Source organism: Sciurus vulgaris (assembly GCF_902686455.1).
Source record: "Sciurus vulgaris genome assembly, chromosome: 2".
Taxonomy (NCBI): Eukaryota; Metazoa; Chordata; class Mammalia; order Rodentia; family Sciuridae; genus Sciurus; species Sciurus vulgaris.
The window spans coordinates 16758307-16778268 of record NC_136462.1 but is presented as its reverse complement, the minus strand read 5'-3'; the positions used below and the strand labels follow the sequence as shown (position 1 = coordinate 16778268).

General features: G+C 36.1%; 1 protein-coding gene and 1 pseudogene across 13 annotated transcripts in view; one reads left to right on the top strand and one right to left on the bottom strand.

The window, feature by feature from the left end:
- EML5 (EMAP like 5) overlaps positions 1-19962 on the bottom strand; it is a 160562-nt gene that overhangs the window by 1247 nt on the left and 139353 nt on the right. For 6 of the 12 annotated variants that reach the window (XM_079129244.1, XM_079129249.1, XM_079129250.1 and 3 more), the window contains 10 exons: positions 16280-16300; positions 9199-9372; positions 8368-8576; positions 6391-6548; positions 4746-4860; positions 3868-4056; positions 3551-3723; positions 2260-2422; positions 1592-1695; positions 298-451 (listed from right to left, as the gene is read on the bottom strand). In XM_079129244.1, the coding sequence (XP_078985370.1) occupies positions 298-451; positions 1592-1695; positions 2260-2422; positions 3551-3723; positions 3868-4056; positions 4746-4860; positions 6391-6548; positions 8368-8576; positions 9199-9372; positions 16280-16300 (1460 nt within the window). Of the gene's footprint in view, positions 1-297; positions 452-1591; positions 1696-2259; positions 2423-3550; positions 3724-3867; positions 4057-4720; positions 6549-8367; positions 8577-9198; positions 9373-16279; positions 16301-19962 lie in introns of those variants that run through there. The other 6 variants (XM_079129248.1, XM_079129254.1, XM_079129246.1 and 3 more) reach the window with 6 other exon arrangements.
- Positions 16320-19074, top strand: LOC306655063 (E3 ubiquitin-protein ligase FANCL-like; annotated as a pseudogene). The gene has a single exon. The product of its transcript is annotated as an E3 ubiquitin-protein ligase FANCL-like (transcript).

Below are 19962 nucleotides of genomic sequence, written 5' to 3'. Positions count from 1 at the left end.
TCTTTAGTTGTTGATGGACCTTTATTTTATTTATTTATATTGGTTCTGAGAATCAAACCCAGTGCCTCACACATATTAAAGCACACACTCTGCTATTGAGCCACAACCCCAGCCTCACATTTGTTTTTTAGCTTTTATTTGTCATGGATTTAGGAGGCTTGAAAAAAGGATGCAGTTTTAAAGTACAAAATGTTTAAAGTCAGGATCAAACATTTGAATATTTCAGAAAAAGTACTAATCACATCTAAGCTGATCACTTGTTAAAAGTGATAAAAATACTACACAAAACAAACTTACAAATTTTTCTGGACATGGAAAGTCAAATAACTTAACCATGCCAAAGTCATCTCCCGTTACAAGGCTGATTCCTGAATGGGATACACAGGCACAGTTGACGTCGGCTTTCTCAGCATGCCTAGACCAGATTCCCAAAACTTCATCTCCTACAATACTAGAGAGAAAAAGAACATCCACCAGAGCCAGCACAGACGGGTTCAGCACCCTGAAACAAATCCTTGTCAGTCTCTATCCTGTCATTTAAAACACAGCAAGTAAGTTACATGGCAGGTTGGTGGCCTGAATTTCATCTAGATATTAATTCCTACCTTGTAAAAATTGAAGTTCTATAAGGGTTTTTTAAATTATCCTTTTAAGATTCAGTTAATACTTTATGAAAGCTGACTGAATTATTTTTCAAATTAAAAGTGATATTTATGCTACAGGAATTTGTCAGTTTTAACTGATTAAAGGATGGACGCTCCTGGTTACCTGTTAAAACAGCCATCAAATACAAATATATAAGCTTCATTTCTAACAACTTCAGTGTAGCATTCCTTTAAGTAGAGAAATAGTACATTACTTAACAGCACCCGACATGTATTTTTATTGCCTGTTTTAAATTTTTTATTTTTAAAAAATTTAATTTTTTATTTTTAAGAAATTTTTTATTTTATCAATTGAACCTTGGGGCTGGGGCTGTAGCTCAGTGGTAGAATGCTTGTGTTGCACATGTGAGGCACTGAGTTTGATCCTCAGCTGCACATGAAATTATGAAAATAAAGATACTGTGTCCACATACAAGTATAAAAAAAAATTTTTTTTATTTATTTATTTTTTTTAAAGAATTGAACCTAGGGGGCACTTTACCACTGAGCTATATCCCTCAGCCCTTTTTAAAATTTTTATTTTGAGGCAGGGTTTTGCAAAGTTGCCCAGGCTGGCCTCGAACTTGAGATCCTTAAGTTTGAGTAATCCCAACACACAGGTATTACAGGTGTGCACCTTTGCACCTGCCTTTAAATGTTCAGGAAAATATCAGAGCATCTTAAAAGTTGTAACTTGTGATTTAAAAAAAAAAAATCTTTATAAGAACTTCATAAATCATGGAAATTAATAAAGCATGTAAATCTGTTCAATTCAAAGGAATCCAGCATGAACATATATTTTCCTAAGAGTTGAAGACATGGAAACCAAAACATGGAACCTCAATTACTATTCCCTCGTGGAATGGCTCTAACTATTCCGAAACAGGATTTTCCAAATTATCTAACTGACCTAAAAAGTTGCTTCTGCCCTTTCATGAAGTGTTTACCTAGTCCATGTAGCCCAAGTAATTCTGTCAATGGCAGCATGATCCAGAAGGTGTTTTCCTGAAGGCACTTCATAGACAAGCCTCTTGTAGCAACCACTAGAGACCTTTCATCATATTAAAGGGAGACAAGAATCCCATTAGGTGACGGCAATCCACAAGGGGTTTATAGAATATTAGCAGATTGCTACTTTGTTTTACACATCTTAATGTGAAGAATACAAAGGTCAGGGTGGGGAGAAAGCGTAGGTGGGGAGGAAATGGAGAGATGTAGGCCAGAGTAGTAGACATGTAGGATGAACACATCTCAAGGTCCAATGTGCAACAAGAGAACTATAGGTAGTAAAATTGTACTGTATTTGGTACTCATGCTAAATGAGTAGATTTTAGCCACTCTTGCAACAAAAAGAGAAATGGGTTTCTGAGATGATGAATTTGTTAATTTTCTTCACTATACTTTTACTTTGATGCAATACACTTTCTAATGTGTATTCCATAACATGTTGTATACCTTAAATATAGTGAAATTTATTTATTTTAATGAGTGAGGTATTATAGAATTGTAATGCAGAAACAATGAGTAGTAAATATAAAGGCAAGGGCTAAGGAGCTGTGGAACTCAGCTTTAAATGCATTCAACGTAAAAGCAGAAATAACCTTAGGTGCTATACCTGGAGATATCTGCTATCTGCAGAGAAGTCCATTTGAATGACAAAGCTTGGGATGTCTTTGCAATAGCTGATTCTGTTAAGGGTGGGGCCCAATGTTAGATCATAAAAATCCACTGAGTTCTCACTAGAACCCACCGCCAGATACCGGGAATCTGGACTAAACCTGAATAGATAAGAAAATGCAAAAAATACATTAGATCAGAAGAAATAGTTTAAATGTTTAAGTATTTAAGAAATTTTCTTTCTAGTTCTTGAAAATAAGTTTGTAATACGATATCAGATTTACCTGATAGACAACTGATCATGTATATGGAGACTGTTTGTTAAATGAAATAAGAAACCTTTACATTTCACTTCAATTTTAAATATTCTATTGTTACCTCCCAATTCCTTTTAAAATATCTTTTTAAAAAAATTACCATTCCATAATATTAAGTTCATATAATTTCACTAATAGGATCTTTTCAGCTGGAAAAATGATATCTTAAAGCTAAGATCATAGCCCAGCTTAACTTGCCTCAGCTTGTTAGGATGAAGTGACTAGTTGAAGCTTGTGAAAACGTGTTAAAGGGCAAAGTGAAACACTATTTGCCTAGCAAGCATGGGAGACAGCCTGGGACAAAGTCTTTTATGAAAGGATTTTACTGGTGAAGAGAGCACATTTTGACAGACAGACATAGATTCAGTAATTTCATCTACTGATCTGATCACAGAGAAGTGCCCAGTGAAGTGGTAGCTACAGTTAAACTAAGTTTAAGCACTGAAAATTAAAATTTCAAAAAAAAAAAAAAAAAAAGTTCAGTTCAGAATCTGGAAACTGATAGGTGTTCAATGCTTACTGACTGAATGAACCACAAATGGGAATCCAGAGAAGGCACATTAAAAGCAAAACAGGAGAAACATACAAAGGAGAAGGTCATAGAGGCCAATTTATGGAGCTTAACTGAAAGAGAAGCTGTGTTTGGGGTTATAATGTTTTTTTTCCAACTTCTGAAGGGCAGGTGACTCTTGTATTAAGAAATAATTTGTGATGAATATACTGTACATGTTTAGGGTGACACTAACATTACCTTGTACTTGGTATTATAAAGCAATGATTGGTGCCCCCATGGATTTATAACATTGCAAAGAGAATTAAGGACACAGTGGCCACATTTCAGCATATAATTTATGTAAAATGCTATATAGGTCGTTGTGGCCTTTTATGAAGGTGTAGATAAGTTCTCTGAATATAAACTAGGCCCACTTAATCAATCAGTTACTAAAAATTCTATTCTATTTGTTAACTAACCTGATATCATGGATTGCACATCGTCTATCTCTCTTCTTTCCCCATATTTTTAGAGAGCTCACCAGTAAAATAATAAATTCTCCATTTTTCATTCCAATAGCCACCATGTCCCCTTCAGGGCTATAACACACAGTACGAGCAGCATGTCCCAAATTCACTTTGTTTAACATCTTCTGCATGAGAAGCAAAACAGAAGACCACATTAAATAGAGTACTTACAACTTCAATCAATTTCCTCCCAAAATTCTCAACGTGATTCTGAGTTGAGTACTAGCAATTTAGAAATTGTAACCTTTTTAAAAAATAGTTGGACCTACTTTATCAGCAATATCCCAGAGTCTCACTGTCCCATCCTCTGCAGCAGAAAGGAAAAAATCCCTGGAAGGATGTGTTGCTAGCCCCCAGATGGGTCCATCCACATGTCCGCTAACCAAAATATTACATGCTGCATTTTTCTCTCCAACTTCAATTATTTCAGCATTCCTTGTCCCAACTAGTATCTTGCCCTGCAACATAAATGGGAACAATACATTTAGTGCACAACCAACAGCTACATGCTTTGAGCTAATTTAGTCACAAGCCCATAGTTAGCTCATGTGACTTCTGTGCCTGGAGGCACACATCTGCAAGAGCACTGGGTTGGGCTTCACAGTTGGGTCTGTGATGAGAACACACCTGGGTCCCTAAGTAATCCAAGTTTTGGCTTTGTGATAATCTAAGGACGTCCAAAAAGGGGTATGAGTACACTGAGATATATACAAAAGATAGAACCAGAATTACTTTTTAGTTAAAAAGTATAATATGTATGCTTGGCTAATATTTAAGTAAGCAGAATGAGGTTAATAAATGTACATGATTTATAAATACACTTAATGAGTGCATACATGCTCCACAGTTTTCACAAGAATGTATGTTTTTACAAAACAGATAGCTGTCTAATCAAATAAGTCAACTGGCAGGGATTTTCAGTTCTGTCCACCAGTTAGCAGATTTAAGAAAATACACAGTGTTTGGACAGAATGACTTCCCATCTAATGTACCGCACTGTTACCAACTACAGAACTCAAAGGCAGAGTGGTCCTAGCAAATAAAGCCATCCTTATGGATTATTAAATACCATCCATTAAATCAAAGTGAGAGAATCAGTCAAACTGCTGCTTTCGACTGCACCGTAACAGCTCAAGGAACATCTTACTTTGCCTCTGCACACAGAACGAACACAATCTGTGGCTTGTCCTGTCTCAAGCCTGAAGGCCCGGCATCGCCTCAGTTCCTGATCCCACAATTTAACAGCTCCTCCTTCTTTTGACCTAAGTACATAAAAACCAAACCCGAATAAGTACCTTAGTGACTATTACAGATAATTTTCATTATAAACAAATACTAAATTTTAAGTAGAATACTAAAAAAAGCTCTTATAATTTATAGTAATTCTGAATTTCTATGGCAATCTTAGGATTTAGCAAATTTTATTTTGTGAACTATTTGTTTTTCTCTGGCATACCTTGTTTAGTTTCCACCATATATTATCCTCTTAACACCATTTTTATTATTAAAGGAATCAAAATGTGAAGCGAAATAATAGGATTACACATTATGCCTTAGTCTTATTTACTTGGGGGTGCCTTACCATTGAGCTGTGTCCCCAGTCTTTTGAGACAAAAGACTGCTCACAAAACTGCTGAGGGTCTCACTAAATTGCCGAGGCTGGCCTCAAACTTGTGAATATCCTGCTTCAGCCTCCTGAGTTGCTGGAATTACAAGTGTACACCACTGTGCCCTGCTACAGAGTTTATTTTTAAGGGCCAAAAAAGAAACACGCTTTTTTCCTACCATTATTAAAACATCCTGTAGTTTAGAAGGCTACTAGTGAGAAAAGTGTGCAAAATGGGTGATGTGAGAAACACAAGTTGTATAGAGTAACTTGCAAAGACACACACGGCCACTTTTAGATGTTCTCTTGGAGTAACTGAAAAAGGTACTTCTTTGGTTTTTGCTGGATAAATTCGCTTGTCATGGGAGAAAATGTGCCTGCACACCAGATACATTCTTCAGGTGAAAAGGAAATGCTGTTCTTAACTAGTGAATGTGGGCTCTTTCTATCATGTGGTGTGTCACATTGCAACACACAGATGGCTCGTTGATGCAAACCAGTTATCTGTTAGCTGGTTACTGTTGGGAGATTTGAAAATCATTCAGAATCGATTTTGAAAATCATTCAGAAAAAGGTTTCTCCTCACATATATGCTTTTCAAAGACTTTTAGTTGTATTACGTTATCTTTATGTGGTGCTGAGGATGGAATCCAGTGCCTCACACGGGCAAGGCAAGTGCTCCACCACCGAGCCACGACCCCAGCCCCCACATTTATATTTTGAGGTCTTATATAAAAGTCTATCAAGTTTGTCTCAAGCAAAAGCAAACAAGAATTCCTCGTGCAACAGAGTGCGTTTTATCTCTCAGCATTCAGAAGGGCAGGCAGCACGGCAGTCAGGTGCAGCCTGGGTTCAGCCAGGGGTCCCCGTCTCAGCAAATAACTGAGGCAGACACAGGCCTGAGGAAACTCAGTTCTTAATCTGCAGGACAAACACCTATCTAAACCTAAGAAAAAGTCTACCATCGGAGTTTATGGTTATCTACAAGGGAAAAGAAAGTGATTTAAGATCAGGAATGAAAATCCAGACAAGGAACAGAGAAAGCAACACAGCTGAAGCACACGAGGAGGAAGGCCAGAGAGGACAACCTGTGTAGCCCAGAAATAACCCAGATACCCGACTGAAAACCTCTGGTAGATGACAAATGCAAGCATTCAGTGAGGGTGTGAAAAGAAAGAGGACTCACGGCCTTTCTTTGCCACCAGTCACAATAAGTCCATCTCGCAGGGTGGTATACATGGCAAACACGGGCCCGTTGTGAGCTCTGGCCACAACTCTACACAATATGTGATCTTTCCACACACAGACATCACCACTGATGGTACCTGTAAACGTCAAGTTATTCTGAAAAGGAGTGGGGAAGGGGGAGATAAAGTTCAAACAGATGTAATCTGTGAGTGTGACGCTACCTCACCTGTGACTCAGCCTGTGCAAGGTAGGGCTGGAGAGACGGACCCAAGAGGCAGACCCTAGACTCCAGGCTTAGCTGCCTCAATGGCTTTTCCTTTCCCAGTCCGTCACTTAGCTGGGGAAACCTTGGGCAATTCTCTCCTAATTCTAAAATGCTCTTATTCTAGTTTATATTGTTTTGTTGGATGGCTTCCCTTCAACTGCTCAATAAAGGTTTCAAAACTTTAAGAAAAGAAAGGAACAGCAAGTGAAGGTAACTTTTTATTAGGTTTAGCAAAGCATCTTCCCATAGAAAATAAAACTGTTGCCTATACCAGTCGTAGGGGATTTTGAGAACTCTGGTTCCTGATGATTTCACTAACTAGCAGCAGCATTAATTCATGCCTGTCTGCAAGGAGAATGTAATGCTTTCCTTGCTCTTTTTATAGTTGCTAGCCTAGACTCAAAAATGCTTAAGTTGAGAAATATCACATTATCAAATAAATATGTACCACTTTTATGTTTTTGTGATTTAACAAAAAAATTTTTTAAATGCTTAAACTGAACACAAACCTACTTTGTTATGTAAGAAAATATTCTCACTGGTTACACTGTTGCTTCATATATTAAAAGTCAATTGTTCGTATTTAATTTTCAAGTTTATTTTTTATTGGGAATGGGCAATTGACTATGAGGAATTTTAAAAGTGAAGGAAGTTCATCTACATGGGCAAATGAAATGCCAGAAGCATGTGAATGTGTGGGTTTTCTTCTGGAAATAAACTACTGGTTAATGTTAAGAAGGCCCAGAATTTTCAACTGGAGTTGGACATAGCATGACCAACATTTTCAGTAGCCTTTTCCCCCAAACATAAATGTAGTTAATTGTACTAAAATTTTTTTTCTTGTTTCAAATATTTCATACACTACATAAACACTTAATAAGGAAATCTACTTAGTTGTTGTTTTATTGCACCAAAGGACTCGGTAAGCCCAGCCAGGGTATGGTATTACAGAATGAGCTGGGATGATAAACCACTCCTGGGCCCAGGTAGGGTGGAGTGAGGGAGGAGGAGGATGGAGGGCTCCTGAACTCTTCTCTGTCAAACCAAGGACTGTGCTTTCTCCTTTTGTCTCTCCACTTCGTTCTTCCTCTGAATAGAGAGACTGGCCCAGGACACTTGCAACTATATAAGATGACAGAAAGCAAAGGAAATCCTAAACCCAAGTCCAACCTTAAATACTTGAAAATCATGCTTCTTGATTCACCTTTTACTCTAACAAAAAAAACTTTTTTTTCTTTTGCGGTACTAGGGATCGAACCCAAAGGGCTTTACCTCTGAACTGCAACCACAGCCTTTTTATTTTTAATGATTTTAAGATGGTCTCGTTAAGTTGCTGGCCTTGAACTGGTGATCCTCCTGCCTCAGCCTTCTGAGTAGCTGGGATTACGGGCATGGGCCACTGCACCTGGCTTCTCTAACAAATTTTTAGTTATGTGAAGAACTGCTAGGAAGACATAAGTTTCAGGATATTTATGGTGACAGTTACAAGATTAGTGAAAGCCTTGGACAACAGCAAAGGCCCAAGGACTCACATTTTCATCATAATCCTCTCATTAGCTACTCCCTTTTGAAAGATGAAATATATGCCTGACCAGGACACGTAATGATCAACAGATTACGTGCTGTATTAACATTAATGTGGCTTATCTTGGGGAAGAACATTTAAGGTAGTTAAAATTACACTGCTACACAACATTTTAAGAGACATACTGCACCAAACGCAACAGCGAGCATGGTCTGCATCCGGGCATCCTCCAGTGTGCTCAGCAGCCCTTTTTTGCTAAGAAGAGCCCTTCCTGCCAGGGTCCAGAACTTCACATGTTTCACTCCCACAGAGACAAACTGGGTATCTGAATCTGGTCGGAATTCTGCTACAAAAATACGTTGGTTGTGCCCAGCTCTGCTGGCAATTTTGGCACCTGATATAGAAGACACAACAAAATCATCCAAATTAATGTTAAGAACCAAACTAATCGATAGGATCAAATATTTGTTAAAATATACAGATTAAAAAAAAAATGCTTATAAAAGGGAGGGTTGTGGCCCGTGCTCTGCTACCAAGCAATCACATGACTACAATTGTGTAGAAAGTTCTTTAGAACTTCATAAGTGATGTATGTACTTACAGGGAGCTTCATTACTATTTAAGGATCATTTGAGATTTTAGGAAACATTTTCATTTCTTTCCCCTGTACATTTGGTAATACTACCCTACTGGTATTCCATTATATAAAATACACTTCATGGGTCTAACTAGCACAGAGCCTTGGGCTTAACCCCAGCACTGCAAACACACACACATTTTCATTCTTTATTAAGGTCCTCTAAAACCAACCAAATCACTACTAATTAGCAAAAATACATACATAGTTTCTTACTGAAAGGAATTGCAGTGAATCACTTTTAATACTAATAATTTCGTTAAGTTTTGTGAACTTAAGAGTTTCACTGGGCTTTTAAAATATGAATAATGGTTTCAATCACCAACTTAGGGCACATAATACATACATAATCCATATTCACACACACACACAATACTACCTTCCTGCCATCTCCAAATGGTAATGGTATGTTCAGGGTCTAGTCCCACAGAGAGCAAGAGTTTGCCAGTAGCGCTGAAGCTGACCGAACACACTCCCTTTGAATGGTAGCATCTTAGTACAGATAGAGTCTGCTTGCTCACTGCATCCCAGATGTGGATAGAAGGGGCTGTAGCTAAACAAAGATGAAATGCAAAAGTTGGACTTGACTTGTTATAAACGTTTCTATTTCTAAAACATACAAACCCATCTCTGAAACATGGAAAAATGTACCCAAGAAGGATTATACTTAACAAAGAATAGCTCAAATCTAAGATTAAATTTTTGAAAAGAAAAACAACAGAATACTTTAGGCTATATTACATATTGCACTTTTAAGAAAATAGCATTTGGACAAAAAAATCAGCCCATCATGATATTGAACAACTTATCAAAAATAAGGTATGTCTGGGGGCTGGAGATGTATGAGTGCAGTGCTGCTTACGCTTAGCACGCACCAGACCCTGGCTTACAGAGCCCCAAGACCGGAGGGGAGAAAAGGCATTGTTTTAGATACATTTTTAATTTTTATATAGTTATATGGAAAGCTATATACATTTTTATACAATAAACATATTAAATACAAGTAGACATTTAGCATCAATGTTACCTGGAAGAGAAATGAAAAGCAGACACAATTGTGAAAAACAATACATAGAAAACCACCAGAAATTTCTCAAAGAAATTTCTGACAATATAGAGAGGTAAGCTACATATTTCTTTACAAGATTTTTTTTCTAAAAACCCAGAATTTTGGGGAAAGAAAAAAAGTGCTCATCTTTACAAACTTTACTCGCCCTCTGCAGTGTTGCTACTGCCTAAAAACCAGCTTCCGGTTCTGTTCTGTTTGTTTTTTGTTGACTGGTTTTCACAAGTGCTGAGGATCGAGCCTCACATCTGCTAGGTAAGTACTCTACCATGAAGTTACATCCCCAATCTGATCCTCTGTATTCTATGAATTAAAATACCAGAGCTTCGTATTATTACTTTTTCCTGAACTGCGCCCTATAAAAATGAATAGGTAAGTCAATTCAGAAGCTAATTCATTCTCAGAGTGCATGTACTTTGAATAAAACAATCAAAATACTAAGTGCATTTTCCTCAAATTATACATAAGTATCGTAAAAGGAGAAAAACATTAAGACAAGCTATCAAATATTTGATGCAGAAATTCTGGTATCTTAAACTGATAATATTTTACACCATCTATTTACTGAACACAATGGTACATTAAATCAGATAATTCTTCAAGAAAGCAGTTAAAATTTATTAAATCAGATTTAAACTTGAGTATCACTATAAAAAGGTTTATGTAACAGTAAAATATCAAAACTACAGGGAACCAGATATAAAAGTTTCCCAATAATAGGTTGTTCAAAAATTTTATTATAATAATTTAAGTACTAGGCTGAGAATGTTTCTCATTCATTAAAAGTCGAAGTTTACCTGGGGCATAGATGAACTGACTTTTAATAAAGCATGTTAGATGGCTTAAATCTAAAATATAGATACACATCACGTATCATTATCTACATGATAAATATTAAACATTTTTAAACTTTAAACCTTTTAGTGAGACATATTGCCAATGAGAAATATTAAACATGATGGCAAATAAAATCAACTATTGAGAATCACAAAAATTCACGTTTAGTAACAGATGACAAATGTTTTTCTGTTTACTGTCATCCCAAGTCATCAAGTTATTTTTACTTGTTTATAGTCTCTGTCTCCCTCTGGAGCAGTGGTCAGCAGACTTTTTCAATAGAAAGTCAGATAAGAGACAGAACTGAAAGTACTATGCAGGTTCTCATGTAATGAGAGAACAAATTTCCACAAAATTTTTCTTGGGGAAATTCATTGAGTTATACTTTCAATAATTCAGGTCTAATAAGAATAAAATTATTAGGAAGATGATAACATTTAATTTATTTGAGGTTCCAAGGTAGAGTTCTCTATAATCAAAACTGCAAATGTTCTTCTGTTAATGTTCATCTATAAGATTTCACACATTTCAACTTTGAAAATGTCTTTTTCTATAAGGTTTAACAGGTAGTGCTGAATACTTAATAAATATCCATCCATAATATGACTTTCATTGAGAGTATTAATTGCTTAGAAGACATTTAGAAATTTCTGTTAAGTCTGTCTTGATATTTGCCTTTCACATGTATTACATTGCAGAATAACAACTTTAAAGATTATGTGGGAGGGGTTAACGTTAGGGTTAGGGTTAGGTTTAGAGTTAGGGATAAGGAGGGTGGTAAGAATGGAGGAAGGAAGGACTGTATAGAGGGAAAAAGAATGGGAGGGGTGGGGGGAAGGGAAAAAATAACAATGAATCAAACAACATTGCCCTATGTAAATGTATGATTTTTAATTAAAAAAATGAAAAAAAATTATGTGGAAGTTCCTTAAGTATATAGTTACATGCTTTTTTGAAATGTGGAAATTTTCTTTGTACTTGCATCAAAATCTGAAAATTTCTGCTGGAACTGTAGTTTTGAGTCCAAAAAATATACCTGCTGCAAATTTGAATTGAATGGGATCCTACTTCTTTAATTTCTGACAACATGAGATGAGTATTGTGCGGTTCAAAAGAACTTGTGATTCAAATATCAGTTGTCATCAAATGACTTTAAGGGAGTTTCACAAATAACATATTTTTACCTTTTAATTCAAGTTGAGTTCATAAAAAGAAACAGTATCAAGTCTCTCTCTCTCTCTCTCTCTCTCTCTCTCACACACACACACACACACACACACACACACACACACACACACACACACACACAGAGTATTCCAAAGGCACTGAGTGTTTAATAATTGTGGTTGAGGGCAGTTCTTCTCATTGAGAAAAATTTGTCTCAAAGCCAAAAGTTAGGAAATTTGCAATAAAACTTTACCATTGCTAACTCACTTAAACTGCAAGTGGTAGGGCAATGGGATACACAGCTTCTATTAATAACCTAAATTTGGGGCTGGGTTGTAGCTCAGTGGTACAGCACTTGCCTACCACAGGCGAGGCACCAGTTTCAATCCTCAGCACCACATTAAAAAAAACAGTAATAAATAAAGGTTAAATTCTTTTTTAAAATTATCTAAATTCATGAAACTGATAATTAAGTCTGACAGCAAATAAAATCAACTGTTGACAATCACAAAAATTCATGTTTAGTAACAGATGACAAATATTTTTCACAAAATGTGGTACATACACATAGTGGGATATTATATAGCCTTAAAGAAGAATGAAATTATGGCATTTGTAGGTAAATCGATAGAACTGGAGAAGATCATGCTAAGTGAAATAAGCCAATCCCAAATAACCAAAGGCCAAATGTTTTCTCTGATAAGCAGATGCTGAGCCTCGTGGTGGGTGGTAGGGAAGAACAAAGGAACTCTGGATGGTACCAGAGAGGAGTGAGGGGAGGGCTGGGGCAGGTGGGGATGGGAAGGACGGTAGATTGGGACAGACATTATTACCCTATATATGTGTATAAAAATCTTTTTAAAAAATATTTATCACTGTCAAAAAAAGTTAATAAAAAATAAAAGTTAAAAAAAAGAAAAGATTACTGATATCTGAAGAAAATACAGAAGCATTATAAATTAATACCAGATTGTGGTTTCACAGTTGTTTGAAAAAATTATCCTATTTTTTCTTTCAATCAAGAATATTTTCTGATGAAAGCTTAGTATTTGCTTTTGCATAGTGTTATAATACAATTATTTAGTTATATAAAATAGAGGTTTTAGACAATATTACTATATTGAATTGAAGTGTAATTATATTAAATACATCCTTGAAAATGACTTCTAAATCTTAGCAACTGACTGTGAACTTATGATCCGTGTTTCATCTTATTATTACAGATGACTTTAATAAGAAGGCAGGACCAAGAAACCATCTATATGGTGCTGTTTTATGGACACCAGGAAGGCCAACTACCCCAGATTCATGCCCTTCTACCTGTTATGGTCTCTGAAAGCAATTACTAGAGATTTGTCTGTTTTTTCCTCAATGGCTTTTGAAACATTGATAGAACACAAACAGCCCTCAGACTACATAATCAGAAATCATAGCAAGTACCGCAAAAGAAACAAACACAGAATGATTTAATTCAGACAGTTCTTTCTCAGGTCACAATTATGAGAACTAAATATAAATAATATAACACATTAATAATTGTGTCTGAATTTCAACTCAGGACTCCTGCCTTTAAATTTGAAGTTCTTGTCTTATAGTAAATCCATTCATAGCATATATAAATGAAATAAATGTTTATTTAAAAAAAAAGAAATATTTCACAAACTGCCTGCTGGGAATAAAACAAGTAATCATACAAGCTTTGTGAATTTATCCAACTATCCCTTCTGCTGCTTCACACATATTTTTATCATCAGTTGTACTACATCTCAGAACTACTTAAGGTTGTACTAAAATGTTTCCTTATCTTCTTTGAAAATGATTTCTTTTAGTTCCATAGATGCTATTTATAGAGGCTAAGTAACTCTTATGTCTCTTTAGAGTTGGCATTTTGAATGTGACTGGAAGTACTTACAGCATCTGTCAAACCGTCAAGAGCTAAAGGAAACTACTCAAAAATAATTTAGTGGTAAAATACTGACATAGGGTTTGGGGATGTAGCTCAGTGAGAAACAGTGTATGCTTAACAATGCACAAGGCCCTGACTCTGGTCCTTAGCACCAGAAAAAAGTGTTGGTGCATACTGCATTATTATTATTATTATTATTTTGGTACTGGGGAATCTAACTCACAGGCACTTAACCACTGCTCCACATCCCCAGCCCTTTTAAATTTGTTTTTATTTTGAGACAGGGCCTCACTAAGTTGCTGAGGTTGGCCTTGAACTTTCAATCCCTCTGCCTCAGCCTCCCAAGTTGCTTGGATTATAGGGCATGTGCCACCATGTGTGGCTATATAACATTCTTTTAGCACAACTATAGTGTCATTCCATAATAAACACAATCTTTACCATCTCACTTGAGAACATCAAATCCACATTTCACTGTGCTTTAAAACTATAACATTCAGGGCTGGGGAGATAGTTCAGTTGGTAGAGTGCTTGCCTTACAAGCACAAGGCTGTGGGTTCAATCCCCAGCACTGCAAAAAAAAAAAAAAAAAAGGGGGGGGGGAAGTATAACATTCAAAGTCCGCTTTTCTTCCCCCATCCTTGTTTTGTCATTATAGAGATGCACTGGTTAAAAAAAAAAAAAGTAAAAGTTAGAGTACAGATATAGATATATTATATGGTACTTAAAACCTGTGAAGTTATAACTGTGTCACTGTAACTTACAGTGTGCAAGCAGCAGTGCAAAGTGATGGGAGTGTCGCTTTCAGTCTCTGTTGCAACTACTCAACTCTGCCATTAATAGCACACAAACCACCACAGACATCTGTTAAGTGAGCATGGCTGTACCTAATCAAGTTTGGTTTACAGATATAGAAATCAGAATTTTGTATAATTTTCATGTGTCATGAAATTAGTATTATTTTGATTTTCCCCAAGTACTTAAGTTAGTAAAAACTGGGCTATACAAAAGCAGGTGGTGGCCCAAATAAAGCCCATGGGCTATGGATGGCCAAACCCTGCTCCCCAGTGAAACCAAGTGAGCAGTGACACCGCCTGTTGATTTGAATAAACTATTAGTTGATTTGTCAAATCACAAAATCATGCTCTGCCCTGATGGAGGGAAGGAAAGAGATATAAGTCTTTGGGAAGTGATTCTCATCAAACTGCTAATTCATATTATATTGCATAAACTTTAAAATATAGTCGGAAAGGATTAGTCATTATAATAGCTAAAGAAAATGGCTACACATTGTTAATCTGATCATTTTCTTTAATTCATAAAGCCAAAATCAATAATATAGTTGTTTTAAATCTTTAAATGATCTGTTGATCTAATGTGTACAATTGAGATAGTATATAAAAATCTGATTTTATTCACAGTCAATACAATTTATTTATATATAAGATTAAGTTTTGATCCCACCTCCACATTATTTTCCTTTCCTTTTTTTTTTTTGGTGCTAGGGATTGAACCCAGGACTTCACATCTGCTAAGCATGCACTCTACCACTGAGCTATACCAGGCCCTCCCACCTCCACTTTTCCCAAACTTCTAATGTTACCAAGTTAGGAACTACTATGAAGAATTCTTGTGATGATTAAATGAAGTAATCTAAGTAAAATATTAGATTAGTTCCATGCATACTAAAAAGGTCAAAACATTTTTTTTTGTGTGTGTGTGATGCTGGGGATTGAACCCAGGGTCTTGTGCTTGCAAGGCAAGCACTCTACCGACTGAGCTATCTCCCCAGCCCAAAACATTCATTTTTAAAAAATATTAGTGCATAGCTAAGCTATGGAACCAACCTAAATGCCCTTGAATAGATGAATGGATCAAGAAATGTGGTATATATACATAATGGAATATTACTCAACCTTAAAGGAGAATAAAATCCTGGCATTTGCAGGTGGAGTTGGAGAATACCATGCTAAGCAAAATAAGCCAATCCCCCCAAAAAACAAAGGCCAAATGTTTGATATGTGGATGCTGATCTATAATTGGTGTGTGGATGAATGGAGGAACTTTGGATTGGGCAGAGGGAAGTGAGGGGAGGGAAGGAAGCAGGGGAGTGGAAAGATAGTGGAATGCGATTGACATCATCACCCTAGGTACTTTGTGTGATGGCACAAATGGTGTGACTACATCATGCACAACCAGAAAAATGAATAGTTGTGCTCCATTCATGTACAATGAATTGAAATGCATTCTGCTGTCATTTATAACTAATTAGAACAGATTAAAAAACACTTTTATTGCAGACTGAGCTCAGTGTCATGATGTTAAACTGGTGTATTCGTCATTAAAATAATTTACAAACTTTTTGTAGAGTAATAAGATACTTGATGCAAGTAATGATATTCATTCAGGTATCTTATTTATAAAAATTGGGGCTATCATTACCAAATAATATAAGTAAAACTGAAAATGTTCAATTTTCCTTACCTGACATATCTGCTGAATCACCTATAAAGAAAAAACAGAAAAGTTATTACCCATAAATAACCCAAATATTAACCTTAAAATCTGCAAAACCCAATTATCATAAATATTTTTAAGATAACTTAATATTATATGAAATTGATTTTATTACATTGAGTAAACAGAGAAGGCACCCATTTCAATTATATGCACATATTAATATTCTATGTATAACCTTTCAATCTTTCTTTGGATAAAAACTTTTTTTCATACTTAATAACTTACATGAAATTTTAATTATAACTTAAAAATATTTATATGATTTAATTTGCTGACACTTATTTTGGTCTATAAAATGCACCACTTAATGGGCCTTTTGAATTTTAATGCATCTCTGCCAACAGGGAAAAACACAATCTAAATCTTCTGAGGGACATGATAGCAAAGATTACCATATTATTCAAGAAAAAAGTTCTTTTTTTTTTTTTTAACTGAAGATTTTCTCTATGAGTTAAAGTTTGCCAAGAAAGAAAACGTGAAAGCCTATACTCATTGTATTTGTGGTGAAAATACCTGTTAATGAAACTTTAAAAAGTACTAGCAGTCTTTAGGGCTGGGGTTGTAGCTCAGTGGTAGAGTGCTTGCCTAGCATGCCTGAGGGCACTGGGTTTGATCCTCAGCATCACATAAAAAAAGTAACAGTCTTTACCAAGGGAAAAAGGAGTAAAAATTTTAGAATCCATTGATACTAGGTGATTGTTTTTTACGTTAATCAGGCCTTATCTCTATGTGAAATAATGATTTCATATTGATAACATATGCCAATAATATCTTGATCTGGAATAGGAAGGAAAAGAGAAGAAAGTGTGTTGAGCAGACCACACAGAAAATACTGGTTTTAGTTCTAAACACACTCTGATAACCACCAAATGCTGAAAGGACTTGAAACTAAGCCACAGGAAGAATGATTAAAAGACTGGGAGTGGAATTCCTGCTGCTTCTGCCCCAGAACCAGGTGAAACTGTATGAGGGATTCGTTTCTGCTCAGGGAAAAGACTTCCACCTTAGAATATTGTTGCCAGAAGATTTACAAGTGAAGAACGCAAGATTACTATGCAGTTGGCAGTTGAAAACTATACTTAATGGATACCATCAAATGGTCCAACGGAGAATCAGCACTCTGCTTGATCATATGAGTTTTATGATAGAGTCAAAGATGATTTTGGAAGTTGCTTTAGAGAATAGACAAGAGTTATATGCACTACCTCCTCCTCCCCAGTTCTACTCAGGTCTTACTGAAGAAGAACTCTCAGTTGGGATAAACTCGTATATGTGGATACTTGCTTCAATACCATCAAGTTAAAACTTCTGGTAGAGAGCGTCTAATCACTGTTAAGTTGAACACAAAGTATTCCCCAGAATCACCAGACTGTTTTGTGGATTTTCCTGTTCCATTTTTAGTTTCCTGGATACCACAGGGCTCCTTAGTAAGCATTCACAGTCAGTTTTTTTGCAGCATTAGAATCACTGAAAGTATTCTGGGATGTTATGGATGAAACTGATGAGGGAGACCTAGGTCCCTGAGTCAGAAAAACCTACTGGGAGTGCAACAGCACACAGAATTAATGCTTCTATAAATAATAGAGGTAGACTCCAGGCATCCTACTATGCTTCCTGATGCTTTTTGGAGCTGACCATGTGGTAAAACCCCTGGGAATTAAGCTGAGCAGCAACCTACATTTGTGGGATCCAAAATTTTAAAGATGTTTTAGAAATTGATTTTCCTGGAAAAATCTGATTTTACTATGGATTGTGGAATTTGTTAGGCCTATCAACTTGATGGTACCATTCCTGATCAAGTGTGTGGTAATCCCAAGTGTAGACAGCCTTTCCATCAAATATGCTTATATGAGTGGTTGAGACAACTACTCACTAGTAGACAGAGTTTTAACATCATCTTTGGTGAATGTCATACTGTAGTAAGCCAGTTACCTTGAAAACGTCTGGAAGGAAACCCTGAAATAAGAAACGTTTCTATGAAGAAATAGAAACTTTATTAAAAGGATTTTATTTGATATCTTCATAGAATGTATAAAGCAAGACATACTAATATCAAAAGGAAAAGTATGATGAAGCCATGATAATATACATCTGCCTTTGCCTCTTCACCAAGAGTAAACTGGGAAATTGTAGGCCAGAGTCCTGTAGAACTTTCTAAGTCTGTGACCCCTGTACCAATTGGGGAAGTATTATGTATATCAAGGAGGAGATTTTACATGTGGATTAGTAAAATTTTGATAGAGCTCATAAAATGAATTTGGGAATTGCACATAGCTAGGTTTTGGAGGGAAACTGTTTAGTTCATTCATAAGTTCTGAAGATTCATGAAATTTTTTTGTCTTCTCTTTCATGATATTTTTTGTATTTCCTTCCTATGGAAAATACATATATGGTTTGTTAGATTAAGTTATTTGTGTGTTTTGTATATTCTGTAAGAATGATAAATAAAATTTAATAAAAAGAAGACTGGGAGTGTTTGGCTTGGAGATCAGGCTTCTCTTTAAATATCTACAAGGGTCTGTAACAAGAGTACAGATGAATGCAGAAACATCACAGCCTATATATTTTAGTTACCAATCAAGATAAAAATCATCAAATGAGGTATTGTTCTATTCTCTTATCTTGAGAATATAAGACCTAGAAGGCCTGGTAAAAATTTAAGAATTCTTGGAGTCTGGGGCAGTGTAAGACAACCTGTCCAATTCTCTCTCTCTCTCTCTCTTTCTCTCTCTCTCTAAGTATTTCTAGCTGTAGGTGGACACAATACCTTTATTTATTTATTTTTATGTGGTGATGAGGATCAAACCCAGTACCTCACATGTGCGAGGCAAGTGCTCTACCACTGAGATACAACCCCAGCCTCTCCAATTCTCTTCTCATCCCCTGTTCCATCCCACACCAAAAGGAGCCATGGAAACTCATGTTTTCTACTATGGATTGAAGGTTTGTGCACCTCCAAAATTCATGTACTGACACCCTAATCTTAAATGTGATAGTATTAGGAGGTGGGGGCCTCTGGGAGGTGATTTTGTTATAAGGCTGGAGGTCTTATAATGAGACTCGTATCCTTATAATAAGAGACAGGAAAAAGATAATCTTTCTGCCATGAAATGATATAGTGAGAATAAAGGTCATCTGTAAACCAGGATGAGGGTCCTCACTATAAACCCAACCATGCTAGCACCCTGCTCTTAGACTTGCAGTTGCCAGAACTGTGAAAAATAAATGTGTATCTTTAAGCTACTCAATGTATAGTATATGCTACGGCAGCCCAAACTGACCAAGGCATGTGATTAGCCCATCTTGGAATCACCAAATTCTATCTACTCTCACTAATGAATTCCTCAGGGATACAAGCATTGGTTGTTCAATCTACCATTAGGAGTATATACTTTGAGAAAAGGCTTAGGAAGACTCAGAAGTAGATTCAGGACCACTTAGTAGATAATTTTGTGATTTCAAATCCCCAAATGGAGAAGGAGGCTCCTCTATGGAAAGCAATCCCATTGTTCTCATGTACACCTTGTCGCATGGAATGTAGCTGGAAGATGTCCAAAGTGGACATTCTAAAAGAAGTACTAGAGAGAACTCTGTCAGAATAGGATAGTCTCCAAAACTGGAAGAAAAAGTTATAGGAATAAGTGATT